The 17,438-nt window shown below is 40.3% G+C and overlaps 1 protein-coding gene across 1 annotated transcript in view; it reads right to left on the bottom strand.

Moving 5' to 3' along the window:
* Positions 1-1,908: 1,908 nt before the first annotated feature.
* OGFOD1 (2-oxoglutarate and iron dependent oxygenase domain containing 1) overlaps positions 1,909-17,438 on the bottom strand; it is a 265,521-nt gene continuing 249,991 nt past the window's right edge. The window contains exon 13 of the mRNA XM_086947692.1: positions 1,909-4,445. Within this exon, the coding sequence (XP_086803818.1) occupies positions 4,287-4,445 (159 nt within the window). The 3' untranslated portion in view covers positions 1,909-4,286. The remainder of the gene's footprint in view (positions 4,446-17,438) is intronic.

Raw genomic sequence — 17,438 nt, 5'->3', positions numbered from 1 at the left:
AACTAGTGAATCTAATGGTAGTTGTCCTTTAATGTAGGCTGGATCTGCAGGTGCAGGCCTATATTTTTCTCAATTCTAGGGTTTAGGATCCTAGTACGTACAGGGTCTTTAAATATCTCCGGATCATGTTTGATGACCCCTTTAATCATGGAAATAATTTGAACATACCTTTGCGATTGTTCAAATGTGTCTAACAGAAAATCTTCCTCTGCCTCATCAGAATGCATAGTGACTCCATGGTAAATGGCAGCTCTGTTTAGCAGGTGACCAAAACCAATGTTATCTTCTGGGGTAGAAGGTTTAGATGGATAGGACTGTGGGTCAGGGATATCTGGCACATCCTGTGGGTTTGGGTACTCCCAATCCGTATCATCTACAGGGTATGGGAAAGGCTCATCTGGGTCCATCCCTCTCCCTAAACTATACTCATCTTCATTGTGAGTTGAGTGTGAAGACAGAAGAGGAGAATATGGAGGAGAAATCTGCGGTGAATTGTTAAGAGGAACAGGGGATGAAGGAGAAGGAAGTAGAGGAGAAGAAGGGTGCATAGGAGATGTGACAGAATCCTTCTTCTTGGCAGGTACTACAGGTGTGAGTGTTGCATCTGCCTTCCTCTTCTTGTGTGGTGTAGTGGATACATGACCTGTCTTTGGGTCAATGTAGATCTTCTTTTGCAGAGGATCTGGTTGGAAAAGGTCTTCTCCTTGTAAACCTTTGTCGGCGCCGATTTTTTCGGTTCCGGACGAGGTTGCTGTCTGTCTTTTGCCTTTGGAGGTGTTACAGTGTCCTTTGGCGTAGTTTTCGGCACCGAAGGTGCTGTTTTCGGTGTCGTAGGCTGTTTCGAGGGCTTGGGCGCATTGGAATCAGGCCTTGTTGGTTTCGGTACAGAGGACGATGGCTTTGGAGTGGAATCTGGTCTCGTCGGCTTCGAGGCGTCGGACGCTGGCTTCATACCTTTATCTTTAAAAGTCGACTGTTTCGGAGCCGAGACTTCTTTGGGTTTCAGTGCCGAGGGAGCTTGTGGGATCGGCACGTGCAGTTGGCTTGGTACAGAGCTACCGGAAGGCTTAGTTACTTTCTTCGGAGCCGGGCTCGATGGCGGGGCTTTCGAAGTGGTTTTTCGGTCGCGACTGGGCCCCAGAGGCCGAGTGTTGACCTTTGCCTTTGATCTGGGTGCTGTGTGTGGGGCAGTAGTACTCACGCACTGACCCAATGGTATGGAGTCATCTGAGTAGTCTGCCTCTGATACTATTTGGAGATCATCTGAATCTTCTTCGGGAACAAGCGGAACCTCTTTGTCGAAGATATCTACCGGTTCCGGAGCTGATCTCTGCATGTCGTGTCGACGGGCCCTCCGATCTCTGATGGTTTTCTTGGATCGAAAGGACGCGCAGGCTGTACAGCTGGATTCGTCATGTTCTGGCAATAAGCACAGGTTGCAGACCTCCTGGTGGTCACTGTGTGGAAACTTTGCTCCACACTTGGGGCATCTTTTGAATGGCGTCCTTTCCATGAGGTGTAGGCCTCACGGCGTGGATAGGCCCAACGGTCCGCGTCGACGATCGGAATCGAGCTGATGGAGTCGAAAATTATGTTAGTCGATATCGAAGGTAGTTCGGTAAAGTTTTAATACGTTTTTTGCGATTCGATGTGCTTGAAAAGTCTATTTCTAGCCGGAGTGGAAAAAAACCGACCATAAATAACTATATGCAACATATACCTTTTTTCTATAGGACAGCATTATTGCGTAGAGACGAATTTAAGTGAACATTTTACTTACCTATAAAAAAAAAAAAAAAAAAAAAATCGATATTTTAAAAAGTATTTACTTGATAAGAGTTCTTGGTATCGAAATTTACATACAAATATGTCCTATTTTTCTAAATTGCTCTCGAATTTATTCGAGAGTGTGTCTCATTTATTGCATCTGTGAGTACAACAAATGTTTAGCGCTACCCTCTGATAAGCCTATATTGCTCGCCTACACTACCACAAAAGAGAGCATATAGTGTTGTCATTTTTTCCTCTGTAACCCAGTAAGAGTTGCCTGGACTCTACATAGTATACCTCGTTTTGATTGACTATACAGAGAGCCAGCTTCCTACAGAAATGAGTTTCAGAAAAAACACTGCATCATTCCCTATGTAAATCTGATATACAGACTATACCAACCTCCATAACAGAGTGGCTAAATTCTCAAACTTTAGCTTGTAAACAGATACAGTGCATTCCACAATGAATTATAGAAAATATACTGTACAGTTTCCAATGAGCCTGTATCACCTTTTGTGCCAATCTGAACTACAAGTAAAACACATTCTGTTTTGCCCACTCTTAAGCTCTACTAACATGGAAAGTACTACAAATCATAGTGTTTTTCTACCACAGCAGCATGTCCTGTAGCCCACTGAGTCAAAGGCATTTTTCAGGACACAGATTCTGGTGCAGCTGGTCCTACCTCACGTATACAGGTAGATTTGAATGATCCAGCGTGATGCCTACTTGGAGAAACAAAACAAATATTGCAAATAGAGTGTTTAACATCCATCTTTTTTATCCTATTGAAATTGCCTCTATTAAGGTACACATCTCTGCTGCCCCAACCCTCTTTTCAATCTATTTATTATAATGCATCTTTACAGCAACTTTAATGAAAATCAGCTTTCCCACTAGGTAGTTCTTTAACAATTCTCTAGCTTTTCCACTGCTTGCTATCAATTCAATTATAAAAATCAAGGAAAGATCCCATAATGGAAAAGCAAAACCTGCTTACTCATAATACTTATTTTTCATATGGGACTTTTCATTACAGGCAAGAACAACCAACAGCAGTAGCTTCAGGATAGTAGATCATTAGAACCCTATATTTCCAGCCAAAAGGACCTTAAACACCACCAGTAAAAGGCAAAATGACATGTGGAAGCAGCTGGATATCTTTAGGGTGCATTGCCAAAATTTACATTTAGTGATGTGCTTGCTGCCTAGCTTGCCTGATTTACCTCATCTTTACTTTCGTCCCCCAAATTTTTTTTAAGTTAAACAGTGCACTAACTACGCTTACCTTATGCACTGGATATTAACATAATAATAATAATTAAAGCCAATATGGCCTGCATGGCTTGTTAAATTAAGAATTTTTCATATATAGAAGACTGTGCCAAGATCCTTTTCATGGGCGAGAACATTCCATACTTATAATTTCAATGAGGAATTCAATAATAAAGAACTAGGATTATAAGTTTCCTAAAGGAAGAGAGGCCATGAAGACTGGATAAGGTCTTCACCACTAACCCTACAAAAAGATGTATTTAATTCTTGAGAATGCTGATCTAGAGAGAGCTTGCAAGAGGGCAAAATGGATTAAAGAAAATGGTCAAGGATCTTGGAGTGGTTAACCAATCAAAAAACGAGACCAACTGAAAACCAGAAGATTGTATAATACAATGTTGATGAATTCTGAGGTCTACAAAGTAGGCAAGAGATCAGAATTCATACAAGATAAAGAATTCCGCTACATATGAAAATTCTTATTTGAGAGCATCATTCAGCCTCCACTTTGTAAGCCAAATATTTCAAGATTAGTGCAGTCCGGATTTTTCCCAACCTTTGAAAACAACAATTGCAATAATGAATTATCCAGGGCTGTATCACATTCATGGCATAGTTAATAGGGCAAAGTAGTTCTGGATTCAGAAAATGGTGCCAATGGCTTTGGTCTTGTTTATTCTTCTCATGACTGATGTTTGCGTGGTTGGTTTTCTAAAAAAAAGAGATCTGGATCAATTTAAATGTGTAAAACTATTTAGTCCATTTAGCCTTCCACTTGATATTCAGAGATCAATTCTTCTGAAAGTACACGCCATCTGTCAGTCTTCCCACCCATTTACCCACAGCTCAGCCTTGGTATTTTCAGTGGAATAAATCTGTCTCCATCGAAGATATCTCCTGATCACAGTTGGATACCAAGGAGATTTAGCCAGCACTGTGAATGTCACTCTCTTTTGCTTGTAGACAGTGAGTAGCAATGTGAACAAAAATGACTGCATCCAGTATCTGGCTGTAGATCCTTCAAAAGAGTTTACTGGTGAATTTGTTAAATCAATTTTTAATGTCAGCAGCTAGTATTCCTGCCATGGGCTCAATTCTACACGTAATCCAGTAATGTAAGGCTTTGTAATAAAAAGCCATTTTACCGTAAGGAAACGTTGACTAAGAATACTATTAAAATGTGATTTCTTTAAAATGTTATCAACAATAACGTGAGGGTACTCCTTGAAGCACACGGGTCATTCATAATACACAAAAGAGAAGTCCCAGAATCCATTTCTGTGTTGTTTCCCCATTCGATCCAGACTAAGGTGGTTAATGTGTTTCACAAATTTCAAGGTCTCTTTGTCTCTGTAAACTAGTGCCAGGGAGTTATTTTCTGGATAAACTGTGAGCAGCTGAAATAGAAGATAAATCTGTGCATTAGATTAACAAACCTTTGCAATTTCTGTTACTAATAAAAACAAAAACTGTACAAAGTTACCCTTAATATACTACATAGCTTTAGATGTGTGTCAGGCTATACACTGAAAGTTTGCACAATCTCAGTGAGACATTAAAATAACTGGTGACCCTTAATGCGGTAGTACTCCTGAGACCAAATTCCTTAGGTGAGGGTGTTCAAAACTGCCACTTTGGCCCCCATTAAAATATGAGAGTTTCTTCGAGTCGATGATTAATGTAAATAAAAATATTCAAACAGTCAACTTTCTCTTTGTGACCACTCGGACAGGTCCCACTACCTATGCAAACGCAACAGTAAAACCCCACTAAAGCTAAGCATGAGCCACACTAGATATCACTAGATTTCATGACTTCAGAGCATGATCTAGCAAGGCTGTGCACTTTTTGCAGACTTAATTGTTTGGCAATTGAGGGTTTTAAAATTCCACCCATTCTTGGTCTGTACACACTCTCCTTATCTCAAACTTACTTTTAATTTAACACTTCTCCATCCTTCTGTCCGAATTGTAGTTTCCTTGTTCGCTCTTAGAACGTCTTCTACATTTAAGAACTTGAACCAGGCCTTTGTCTGATATCATTGTCCACTATTTCATAAGGGTTACTTTACAAAACAGTGTTGAATAATAGGAACATTTCATATGGAAAGCCAGAAACTGAGATGTGAAAGTACTGCGCAACATAATGTATGGGCTTGTGTTAGAGGAGGTATGGTAATTCACTGTACCATTTTACGATACTGTGCATTCTTCGACAGAGTTCTAACTCTGGAGCTTGGTCTATTCTAAAGAGTTAATTTGTGGACAATGGTCACTGGTAAGGAATTTCTTGTTCTCAATATGTGGTTAAGGGAATTGTTGTCTGCCTTTAGGTTATTTCCATAAGGGGTTAGAAATGGCTTTTTGTTATATCAGAATTAAACATTTTGGTAGTTTAGCTTTCGAACTGACTTGTTTTGGCATTGCCTCTGCAATATGGGCAGACCCCACTTGCCACTGCTACCTTCAGCATTCATTAAGCTCAAAAATAAGAAATACAAACACCACTTCTAAGGTCACATATTTTACTGTGTAAACAGATTCAGTGCAACCCACAATAGGTCAGTGAAAATATATTGTACAGCCTGCAACGAGTACTAAGCACCTTATGTACAATCTCAGTATAACGTACTGTATTGCCCACTCTGAAGCTCTACTAACATTGGTAGTACTACAAACGGTTGAGACATTCTATCAGAATAATAAATACCATATCAATGTCACAAGGGTGGTGGTATTGATGAGCCAAAATTAAATCGAGCACAGAAACTTCGATGCTTTAAAAGGAACAGCAAATAAAAATATGTCTTGTGATGGACAAATTACTTAACTTCGGTAACGCCTTACCTGGTAGAGACATGATCTACCCGTGGTTTCCGTACTTTTGAACTTCCAGACGTCAGGCTGGATCTGGAAGAATTTTGAAAGCAGTACCCCTGCTCACCGATCGGTGGCGTCCGATGACTCTGCATAACACCGTAGGCGTCGGGTTCATGGTTGTCATGACACCCGTGTTGTCTATATAGGTGCCACCTTCGTGCGCGGATGTCAGTACTTTTCACGGTTTTCCACGACAGAAGCTGGGAACCATGAAGTGACTGACCATGGTGTGTCAAAAAACAACTAGAGCCCTGAAGGTGTTGTATGGCGTTTTAGGATCCGAGCAAAAATTCCCGATTCATGCCCTTATATAGGTACAATTCACACTGCCCTAATATAGGCACAGAAATCATACCCATATTTAGACATAACCCATGCAGCCCAAATACAGGCATGGCTACTTCCACCCGTACGAAAAAGCCACAACGATTTCTTGGAAAATCAGCTTAAGCAGTTAGGGACATCCCCTTGCTTGAATATTGATTTGTCCAAGAACTCACGGAGTTTACAAAGAACTACCATTCCCTTGGGGTTCTTTTCTGACGTTATTATGCCCGACTTTACGTCCAACTAGGCACCTTCAAGGTATAAATATGCCTTCAGTTGCTCTAGCAAGACACAGTGGTTCAGAGCACTTCGACTATCTACTTGCCCGACGCAGCTCGCTACAGCAAGTGCCGAAGGAAGCCGACCCTCCAGATGATGCACTGATCGAGAAGCTGTCCTTTCTCTTGCTGAGAATCCAGCTCCAGTATTTTCAAGCTCCCCTCGAGGGGTGTTGGGAAATTGAGTCCCGAGACAGAGATACCAGACCTCCTTCATTCTAAACTAAGGTACGGCGAGCTGATTAGACCCTAAGAGAAATCTTGGATAGATTCTTGGCAAAGAAAACCAAACCCATGCTACACCACACTTACTTCTTCCCTCGTACTAGATTTAGGTTAGGTACATCGGGGTGGGTGTATATTAGGAGCACCAGTTGAGTACTTTTACCCTTTGTTATTTATGTATGTATTTATCTATGGTTTAGAAACCATACAATGCTTTTACAGTATTATTTTATAATACTCTTCACGCTGTACGCATTATACTTTGCAGCCTGTATTACGATTGTAGCAGTTAACTTTACTTGCATGAGAGAAAAGAATGTTTAATAAATCCCTTTTATTGAAAACGCCCGTCTCTCTATTTTCTCTGAACCTCTGATGAAATAAAGCATGCACGATTGACTGAGTAAAATATCTATCTATTGTTTCCACGACTCTCAAGTTACGTTTATACTTGGGGAAACAAAGTTGTAATGTTTGTGTGGTTGTCAGAAACTAATCCCTTCTTGTTTATTCGAGAAAGTTTCTAGTGACTCTGAGCTAGTTGGCACTCACAATTAAGTCTAATATATTAGATAGAGACCTAGTAGACATAAGTCCTACTTTTAATCTATAGGATAGATCATTCCAATGTGGAGAGCCTATTGGGAATATAGGAACTACACTACATGGCGCCCAACGTTTGGTAAGGCACTAATTTAACACTAGATACTAGAGTAACTCAGTCTTGCTTTTCACAGTGACCCCTTTTCCCCGTAAAATACTCCAATAGACGTCTGGAGTGGGTAAAGGGATAAAATATCCGCCATAAGTGAGTAGGACGAAAATCCTATGTATTAGTTTTTGGTTTGTTCAACGTTGAAGGATACAGTGTTCCGAAAATATTGTGCACCTTATCTTTGTTTCCTTGAAACTTGCTCTGCAAACCGTCATCCAACAAAATGACTGAAAACGGGACCGGTGGAGCTGCAGCAGCTGCAGCCCAACCGGGCTTAGACGTTACAGGTTTGCAACAAGACGACCCGTTTGCTATAATCATCCCGGAAAACTTAATGAAAACCATCACTATAAAGCTTATAACAAATGGCCTATCACCAAGAGGTGGTAGGGTAATTTTTGTCACAGAGGCACATGAATATCGGCAGACAGAGGTATTCTATTCATGGATTTTCATCACTGAACCAAATTCAGTAACCCATGTGTTTCACTTCTACAAAGTAAAGGAACATCCAACGGAATACACTCCTTTCGAGGATGTTGAAATTCCACTAACATACCAAGAGCATGCGCTCTGGTTTAAAGGAGCCCTGAAACATCAAAATAACATTACCAGGCTCTGTCCGCTAGGTAGACCAGGAGCAACATGGCCGGTACTAGCCAGCTATACACCACATCCTGACATTGAAGAAATGCCAGACACAGAACTTTTAGTTCAACTAAAACAACTAATCAAAATACATAGACAATTCGTTCAATATGTCATGCAGACTAACAGTCCAACCTCCTATAAGGATTCCACAACAAACTCCTCCCCAGGGGAACACAAATAAAATCACACCACAGACTATACAATCAGTTATTGGTAAATTGCCCGCAAAACAGGAACAAATTCCATTCTGGATAGCTCAAAAAATTACTCAAATCAAGGTAGTATTTCCGGATACTACCCCTCATGAGAAACACAGAATTCTAACGTTCTGTTTACCAATGGGGATCGCACCACACCTGGAGGACTGTGACACTTGGGGTACAGTCTTTGCTGCAATCTATACAAAAACACATGGTGTTCTGTCTATGGCGGTAATACCAGATGTCCTGAAACAGATTTAAAATAAATACGGGGCAGAGCCTGCTTTGAATCTAGGTATGAAATTACTGAGAGATTTCAAACAGGTCTCAGCTATAATATTAGCTAATATTAAAGGTGAGGAAGCATTTGTGGCGATCCGCCAAAAATTAAGAGAATTTGATGTAACTGAGCAACCATATGAACTGGCCAGAATAATTAAAAAATCCTGTGAAGAACTAGGTAGAGATAGTTTGGGTGGGAAACAAGTTAAACCCCAACTAACTGAAAGTCCTGAAAAGGTCTTTATTAAAAACACTCTCACTGTTCCTAAAAAGAAGTGAGAGAACACTAAACAAACTTCTAAAGAGAAGCTTTCTCAATCCCAAAGAAGGAATCCTCAAAAGGAGCCCTCTGAAAAGAGGTATAACCTCAGGAACAGGGATAATTTGAGAAAACCGGATAGATATCAAGATACTGATACACATTCCTCTCGTAACTTTAAGACTTCCACACAGAAATCGGAAAGAAGAGGACGGTCAGAACACAAGGAAGAACGCGTGAAGTCCAAAGACGATCAACACGTTCCAAAAAAAAATAAAATAAGAAAACCCAATTCACCAAAAAGAAGGTAGCAGGTCTAAAAATCAGACATGCCGAGGATATTGAGTACACACCTCAAGAACGGGGAGTGGGCCCAGACAATGCTGGACAGCGCAGCCGAAGTCACCATAGTTCGCAAGATCTTGAAGGATCATCTGTAGACAGTGGACTTGAATGAGTACATCCAAGTTGAAACTGCCGATAGCAGGGTTAGTGTACCCCATAAGTAACGCTCAGGATGGAGGGGGACATACCTAGGAAAACAAGAGCACTCTTTTGGGAGAAGCTCTCTAAGGGTTATGACATTCTTCTAGCTGAAAAAGACTGGCCACCAAAATGTGTCAGGGAGTGCCCTCATGGTGAAACCATCATTATGCCAGCCTATTCCAATTTACTTAAAATACACCTATGCCAGAAAATGGTCTGTAGCCCAGGATCCAGGATTATATAAAGATCATGTAGGATGGGATGAGGATTTTCCTCACCATAAAATCCAGTTTATAACTCAACCAACTGCACAAAGGCAGTATCCAGTAAAGCAAGAAGCTAAAAAAACAGGTTAGGGAGATATTAGATCAACTTGAATACTAAGGGGTGATTGAAACATGCACCTCGTCAATGAACAATCCTTTGTTTCCTGTCTCCAAACCAGACAATACATAACGTCTAGTTTTGGACTACAGACATTTAAACTCTTATTGCAAAACCTTTGCAGTATAAAATGCACACAGTGCAGCACTAATGAATTACATTGTGCATAAAAAATATAAAACCACATCAGATATTTCTAACGGTTTCTTCTGTCAAAACATTGCACCTGAAAGCAGGTACTTGACCGCTTTCTCAATTATGGGGACACAACGTCACTTCTGTGGTCTCCCCCAGGGATTCGAGAATAGAGTCCAGGGTTACTTTCAATTAGAGTAACAGAGTTATTACAAACGTATGATGATGAGGCATTATCATCTGTCGATGACATCTATCTAACAGACGATGACTTGGAGAGGCACTTGAACAGAGTGAATACCATTATACTTGGATTCGCCTGTGAAGGGTATAAATTCAACTTTAAAAAAATCAAGAATTGCCCACCTCAATGTCCTCTTTCTAGGATACGAGTTATCAAGTGAAGGCAAAAGCCTGGCAGCCAACTTTTTAGAAAAGTGAGCGATGCTCCAACCTCCAAAAATGCTGAAAAACTTACTGTCAATTCTAGGTTTCCTAAATTTCGGAAGAACATACATTCAAAATTACGCAGAAAGGGTTAAACCGCTCAACAAATTAATCAAACCTAATTTCAAAACTACTAATTTGACTCAAAAACACACAGAAATTTTGTGTTCAGTGCAAACAGACATGTTAGCAACAACACATTTACAGACACGTGTAAACATACGCAATCTTGTAATCCAAATCATCCTAGGAAGATGCGGATTCACATACTTAACCTTTAATGAAGGTGAAAAAGTACCAATTACTTATAAATCACACTTGTACACACAAGCTGAAATGAAATTCACTTCGACAGAAAAAAGTCTGACAGCCTTCAAACTGCAGTAGCAAAAGAGAGCCCTCGCACAGGGTAAACGCATAATGGTCGTTACACCTGTACCTGCTTTAGAGGCAGTGACAAAAGCAAGCATTCCGAATGCAAAGGCTTTACATCCCAGGTGGATACAATGGGTTAATTCTCTTGCTGCAACAGATGTTGAAAACAATTTTTACCCTTACTTCAAAACACAAGAATTTCTACAATACGAACAAGAAAGTCCTCTGCAGACTGAGATTCTGCCTCTAGAACAGTACGAATGTATAATTTATATAGACGGATCAGCACAGCCCGCAATTGGGGGTAAACAAGCTTATAGTGCTGAGTGCGCGATCGTTAAAGGTCGCTGGCGCGATGGTAAATTCCGACCTATGATAACAAAAACGCAATCTCTGAGATTGTACAGCTCAGCGAGCTGAATTACAAGCATTCAAGATGGCGCTTGAAAAAACCAATGGCGAATTTCCCACACTCATAGTGGATTCAAAACTGTTTCAAGGATGCAAAAGGTGACACAATGAAGCATAAGTTGATTTGGGAACAAGTGGTTCATTTACAGAAAGAACTACAAAAGACTCATGTGACCCATACACTGAGTCATCAGCATGATGGCGTTCACGTTGCAGGGAATTCATTGGCTAATGAAGCGCGAAGGCAGCTGTGCAAACTGCTTCCGTAGCTGCAATCACTCGTTCAAAAACGACAATAGGCGGCAAAATAATGCTAGCTGTCAACGCCACAAGCAAAGGCACCGGTGCAGCGTTACCTCAAACTTATCCACTCGAATATTTATACATAATTGATGCCAACTCCGTTCCTTTTGCTCGAATCCCTGGAGTGGGGGATAAAGTAATACTAAACAGGAGACGTAGAGTTGCTTTGATACACAAAGCACATTTGGGAGAGGGTCCGATACATGAAGGGATCTCTAAATCTATACTAGAATTAAAGGAGACTTACAGGTGGCCAGGGATGAATGCCCACGTCCATGAATTTGCAAGTAATTGCCATGACTGCAACCGAGATCGCAGCAAAGAATTGCCGCCAGATACCTGACTACAGTGTAGCCAGCCCAGGACAGACACCGTTGTTAGACAGCATTAGACTATCTACATGCAGACGTCCCTATGGACAAATGCGGTCCCACAACTATTAGGACAGATTAATTTGGATGTGGCCTCAGCGCTCGGCTGACGCCCGAACTGTTATAAAAGATTTGCAAGTCTTTATCGGCACATACGCAGTCGGCACGCTACATTCTGACCAAGGTCCTGCGCTTAGCGCCAAAGCTTACAAGGAGGCCATGGATAATCTGGGCGTTGCATTGCGGTATTCTAGTCCATTCCATCCTGAGGGAAATTCTGTAGTGGCGAGAAAAAACCGGGACATAAAGCAGTCTATAACAGCTAGGGTATTAGGCTCGGGTGACGGGTGGGTCAAACATCTAATAAGTGTCCAACGTAGTCTAAATAATCTGCCAAGAAGTTCTCTGGGTGGAACCCCTCCATATGAAATCCTTTTTAGTACTAGAATGATTGTCCAGGACCTTGATTGTCACCCTTCAGTGGTAGAACAAAAACCTTTTGATATCAGGGACCGTTTGGCTGTTTTGCAGGACTTAAATGAAACAAGGAGAAGTCAAAGCAACACATTGCAGAAGCCAACGACCACTGAAAGGGAACCACCAGTCCCAGCAAGGCCTGCCTGGATTCCAAAGATTGGGGATCTAGTCAGAGAAAAGATCGCAGATAAGAAGGAATTTGGGCCTTCTTACAGACAACCAGTAACTGTGAAAGCAATCCACGGATCAAGAACAGTGTTACTGCCACCCCTTGCTGGAAGAAAGCAGAACAGGTTCGTATCGATCGACCTGGTAAAACCACATCATGTGGCCGATCATAAGCAGTAGGCCAAGTGGACTCTGCCAATGTAGCAGACGGCCAAATCGTGCTACTATCCAAGAGGTTCAAACTGAGAGACTCATCACCTTTGAAGAATCTGCAGTGCGAAAGGAAGGGCTAAGCAATAAAGCCATGGAACTTGTGCCTCTTGAGACCCAAATAACAGTTTGTCAAGACACTCCTGTCTACAATGATGTAGAATCTGACTATACTAATATGACAAAGGATACAGTAGCTCCAGTGATTTCAAGTAATCCTGATGCAATACCAACCATTGACATAACTGCCTCTGGCTATTTCATTAACTTTGATATATTTTCCTAGGATCCCAGCGAGCCTGAAACGACGCCAGCAAATAAATCTTTTAAAGAACGAGTATTGGAACTTTTTCAGCAACTTGAAAAAATGTATCTGGTTTCACCATGGGTTGAACTTTGGATTGTGCTAGGCGTACTTTTTATCCTACTTTGGCTAATTCTTGTATTAAGTTTGGAAATGCTGATAAATGGGAGATATAGTAAAATGGACACAGCAAGTAAGAACATCAACGTACTCCTCAAGCCACACAAATCATCCCATCGTGAACAAAGAGACTTGACATCAGTGAACATCACAGCCGTTCCTATACCTGGTGGTTTAGCTTGGGACAGAACTGATTATAAAAATAATTGCGTGACCCTTAACTGAGCAACGTCCCCTGGTCACAGCGTGAAACCCATTCACTGGGCTGCAAAAGTTCCACAAAATGTATTCCAAAACAAATTCAAATTCTCTTCAAATGTCTTTATATTCATTTTTTCAAAGTTGCTTCATCGAAATCAAAATCAACGATCCAGCCTTATGGAAATTACTTTTTTTGCGTCCAATGCATTTCGGCTACATGCTAGCCTTCATCAGGGACTGGATTCTAAAAATCAAATAACCATATATGAGGATATGTCAGGGACTTCAATGTCCTATTCACAACTAATGAATTAATACAATCATAATAAAGTGTAAATTCAGCCGATTTCCTGTTACCACCAAGTGAATCAGTATAGTTTACACAAACAATGCATATCATTATACAAATCGCATATTCGGTCTATCTGGAAGACCAAATATAACCAGATACAAGTGCATGATGTAAATCAACCTCCACCGAGTAAGAAAGCTCCGTGTAAGAAAAATAGCCGGGTGAACTGTGCACTTATACATAGAGATACCAAATAAGCTGTGCGTTATAAAACAAGAACCAGCTGTAATGCAGAGCGGACCCTACGCATGCAATATCCGATAATGCTATTCCCACCGCTTACCAATAACGTTGAGCCAAAGCGCCCGTGAGCCGCTTCACGGAAGTTGTTCCCACAGCGAGCTCGAAAAGCCCACGTTAAAACGCTGCGTATTTGCTAAACACAAACGACAGACTAAGTCCCTCTGTGGTCAGTAAGGATAGAAAACGGACTAAGATAAGGGTTTAAGTAAAAACGGGTAGCCATGGTGGATAGGGAAGAAACGTATAACCAAAATGAAAATTAAGTGATAGAATATTAGGGTGAAGAATTTGAGAAAAACGTGATCTATGTGAAAGAAGCTTCTAGTGGTATGAACACGTTTAAGAAACGGGGGGTGAAAAATTAATATGTGATTGAGAGAGCGCAACTAAACACATTGTGAATGTAACTAATCAAACAACACTCATATGAACTGGATAGCAAAAAAGGGTTACCAATGAAAAACTAATATTGTTGTTAACAATGGGCAATTATAAGAAAACATGCAGAGTACATTTAAATCAATCATTTCATGATCAATCTCATAGATAGCATTTAAATTCAGTTCGGTCATTCATTCCAGTTGGTTTAAGTGTTTCTAATTTGAAAATCCAGAAATGTTCTCTTCGTAGCAAGTTGTTGTGATTGTCAACACCCTCACGTTTCTGGACAATTTCTAGAATGGTGAATCTAAGTTGACTCACATTATGCGAAGCTTCACCGAAATGGGTTGCAACAGTCGATTTGGTCTGTTTTTTGCGAATGTTCGACTTGTGTTCATTAAGTCTCACTTTCATCTTCCTCTCAGTCTTGCCCACATATCCTTGTCCACAGGGACATTTCAAGAGATATATAATGTTCATAGAATCACAAGTTGCTGAAACACGTAATTTGATCTTATAACCCTTACTTGGATGGGTAATAACATTCCCTCTGATAATGCTGTTGCAGTGACTGCAATTGTGGCAAGGCAATGTGCCATGGAAAACTTCCTCAGGATTATTCGTACTGGATTTAATCATGTTGCCTAAATTCGTGCCTCTCTGATATGCAAAAAGGGGCATTTCATTGAATATCTTGTTGAAATCAACTTCTTGGGATAATATCGCCCAATGCTTAGTGATGATGTTTTTGAAAGCTTTACTCTTTGTTGAGTATTTCGATACCACAACAATTCTTGTGTTCTCTTTTTTTGGAGCTTGAATCAACAAGGTTTTCCTATCTTTTTGCGCACATCTTGATTTTGCCTCATCCAATATTTTTTGAGGATATCCTCTTTTTTTTAATCTTTCTTCCATTTCTTGGATTCTAGTCTCTGATGTTACTGGGGATGAAACAATCCTTTTTACTCGCAACATTTGCGAGTAAGGCAAGTGAGTTTTCAATGGGTTGTTATGAAAGCTATTGTAATGCAACAGATTGTTGCGGTCTGTCTGCTTACGATAGATATCTGTTTCAAAGTGTGACCCTTTCCTCCGTATTTCCACATCAAGAAACGTGATTTTATTGGCATCATACTTACTTTTGGATTATAATCCCACAGACCAGTTTGCGAAGATTATAAATGGTATCATCGATAAAGCTTTTTCCGATGGAATTATAAATGAAAAAAACAAAAAATTCCTGATCACGAACCATCCGAAGAGTCCGGCAATACATATGTTGCCGAAGATACATAAAGATTTGGTTCAACCCCCCTTTCGACCCATTGTATCAACAGTTGGGAGCATACACCAGCCCATAGGTCTACTATTGGATAGACACTTGCAGGCAAATATGATGAGGATGAAGACATTTGTAAAGGACACGACCCATTTTTTGGAAAGACTAAGTATGGTTCAACTGGAAGAAAATGAAGAAGTTACGTTATGCAGCATGGATGTTAAATCTTTATATACTTCTATTCCTCACCAGGATGGAATTGAGGTGATAGAACATACATTGCTCAACACAGAAATGGATTCAGACTTCAAAGTGTTCCTCATGGAGCTACTTCACTTCACTCTTTTTCACAGTTACTTTGAATGGCAGGGGAAATATTATTTGCAGTTGACCGGGACGGCCATGGGAAATTTGGCGGCCCCAGTCTACGCAAATTTGTATATGGAGCATTTTGAAACCGAACATATCCTCAACCAGGAGCCATGGATGTCCAAAACAAAAATGATATTGAGGTACATAGATGACATGTTCGTGATTTGGACAGGTTCAGAACCCGAATTAAGGAACGCTATCATTGAACTCAACACACGGGATGAACGCATCCAATTTACATCTGAGATTGATGCCAATAAAATCACGTTTCTTGATGTGGAAATACGGAGGAAAGGGTCACACTTTGAAACAGATATCTATCGTAAGCAGACAGACCGCAACAATCTGTTGCATTACAATAGCTTTCATAACAACCCATTGAAAACTCACTTGCCTTACTCGCAAATGTTGCGAGTGAAAAGGATTGTTTCATCCCCAGTAACATCAGAGACTAGAATCCAAGAAATGGAAGAAAGATTCAAAAAAGAGGATATCCTCAAAAAATATTGGATGAGGCAAAATCAAGATGTGCGCAAAAAGATAGGAAAACCTTGTTGATTCAAGCTCCAAAAAAAGAGAACACAAGAATTGTTGTGGTATCGAAATACTCAACAAAGAGTAAAGCTTTCAAAAACATCATCACTAAGCATTGGGCGATATTATCCCAAGAAGTTGATTTCAACAAGATATTCAATTAAATGCCCCTTTTTGCATATCAGAGAGGCACCAATTTAGGCAACATGATTAAATCCAGTACGAATAATCCTGAGGAAGTTTTCCATGGCACATTGCCTTGCCACAATTGCAGTCACTGCAACAGCATTATCAGAGGGAATGTTATTACCCATCCAAGTAAGGGTTATAAGATCAAATTACGTGTTTCAGCAACTTGTGATTCTATGGACATTATATATCTCTTGAAATGTCCCTGTGGACAAGGATATGTGGGCAAGACTGAGAGGAAGATGAAAGTGAGACTTAATGAACACAAGTCGAACATTCGCAACAAACAGACCAAATCGACTGTTGCAACCCATTTCTGTGAAGCTTCGCATAATGTGAGCCAACTTAGATTCACCATTCTAGAAATTGTCCAGAAACGTGAGGGTGTTGACAATCACAACAACTTGCTACGAAGAGAACATTTCTGGATTTTCAAATTAGAAACACTTAAACCAACTGGAATGAATGACCGAGCTGAATTTAAATGCTATCTATGAGATTGATCATGAAATGGTGGATTTAAATGTACTCTGCATGTTTTCTTATAATTGCCCATTGTTAACAACAATATTAGTTTTTCATTGGTAACCCTTTTTTGCTATCCAGTTCATATGAGTAATGTTTAATTAGTTACATTCACAATGTGTTTGGTTGCGCTCTCTCAATCACATATTAATTTTTCACCCCGCGTTTCTTAAACGTGTTCATACCACTAGAAGCTTCTTTCACATAGATCACGTTTTTCTCAAATTCTTCACCCTAATATTCTATCACTTAATTTTCATTTTGGTTATACGTTTCTTCCCTATCCACCATGGCTACCCGTTTTTAC

The sequence above is a fragment of the Lissotriton vulgaris genome, chromosome 12 (genome assembly GCF_964263255.1).
Source record: "Lissotriton vulgaris chromosome 12, aLisVul1.2, whole genome shotgun sequence".
Lineage (NCBI taxonomy): Eukaryota > Metazoa > Chordata > Amphibia > Caudata > Salamandridae > Lissotriton > Lissotriton vulgaris.
The sequence above is the reverse complement of the archived record's forward strand: the minus strand, read 5'-3'. Positions and strand labels throughout refer to the sequence as shown.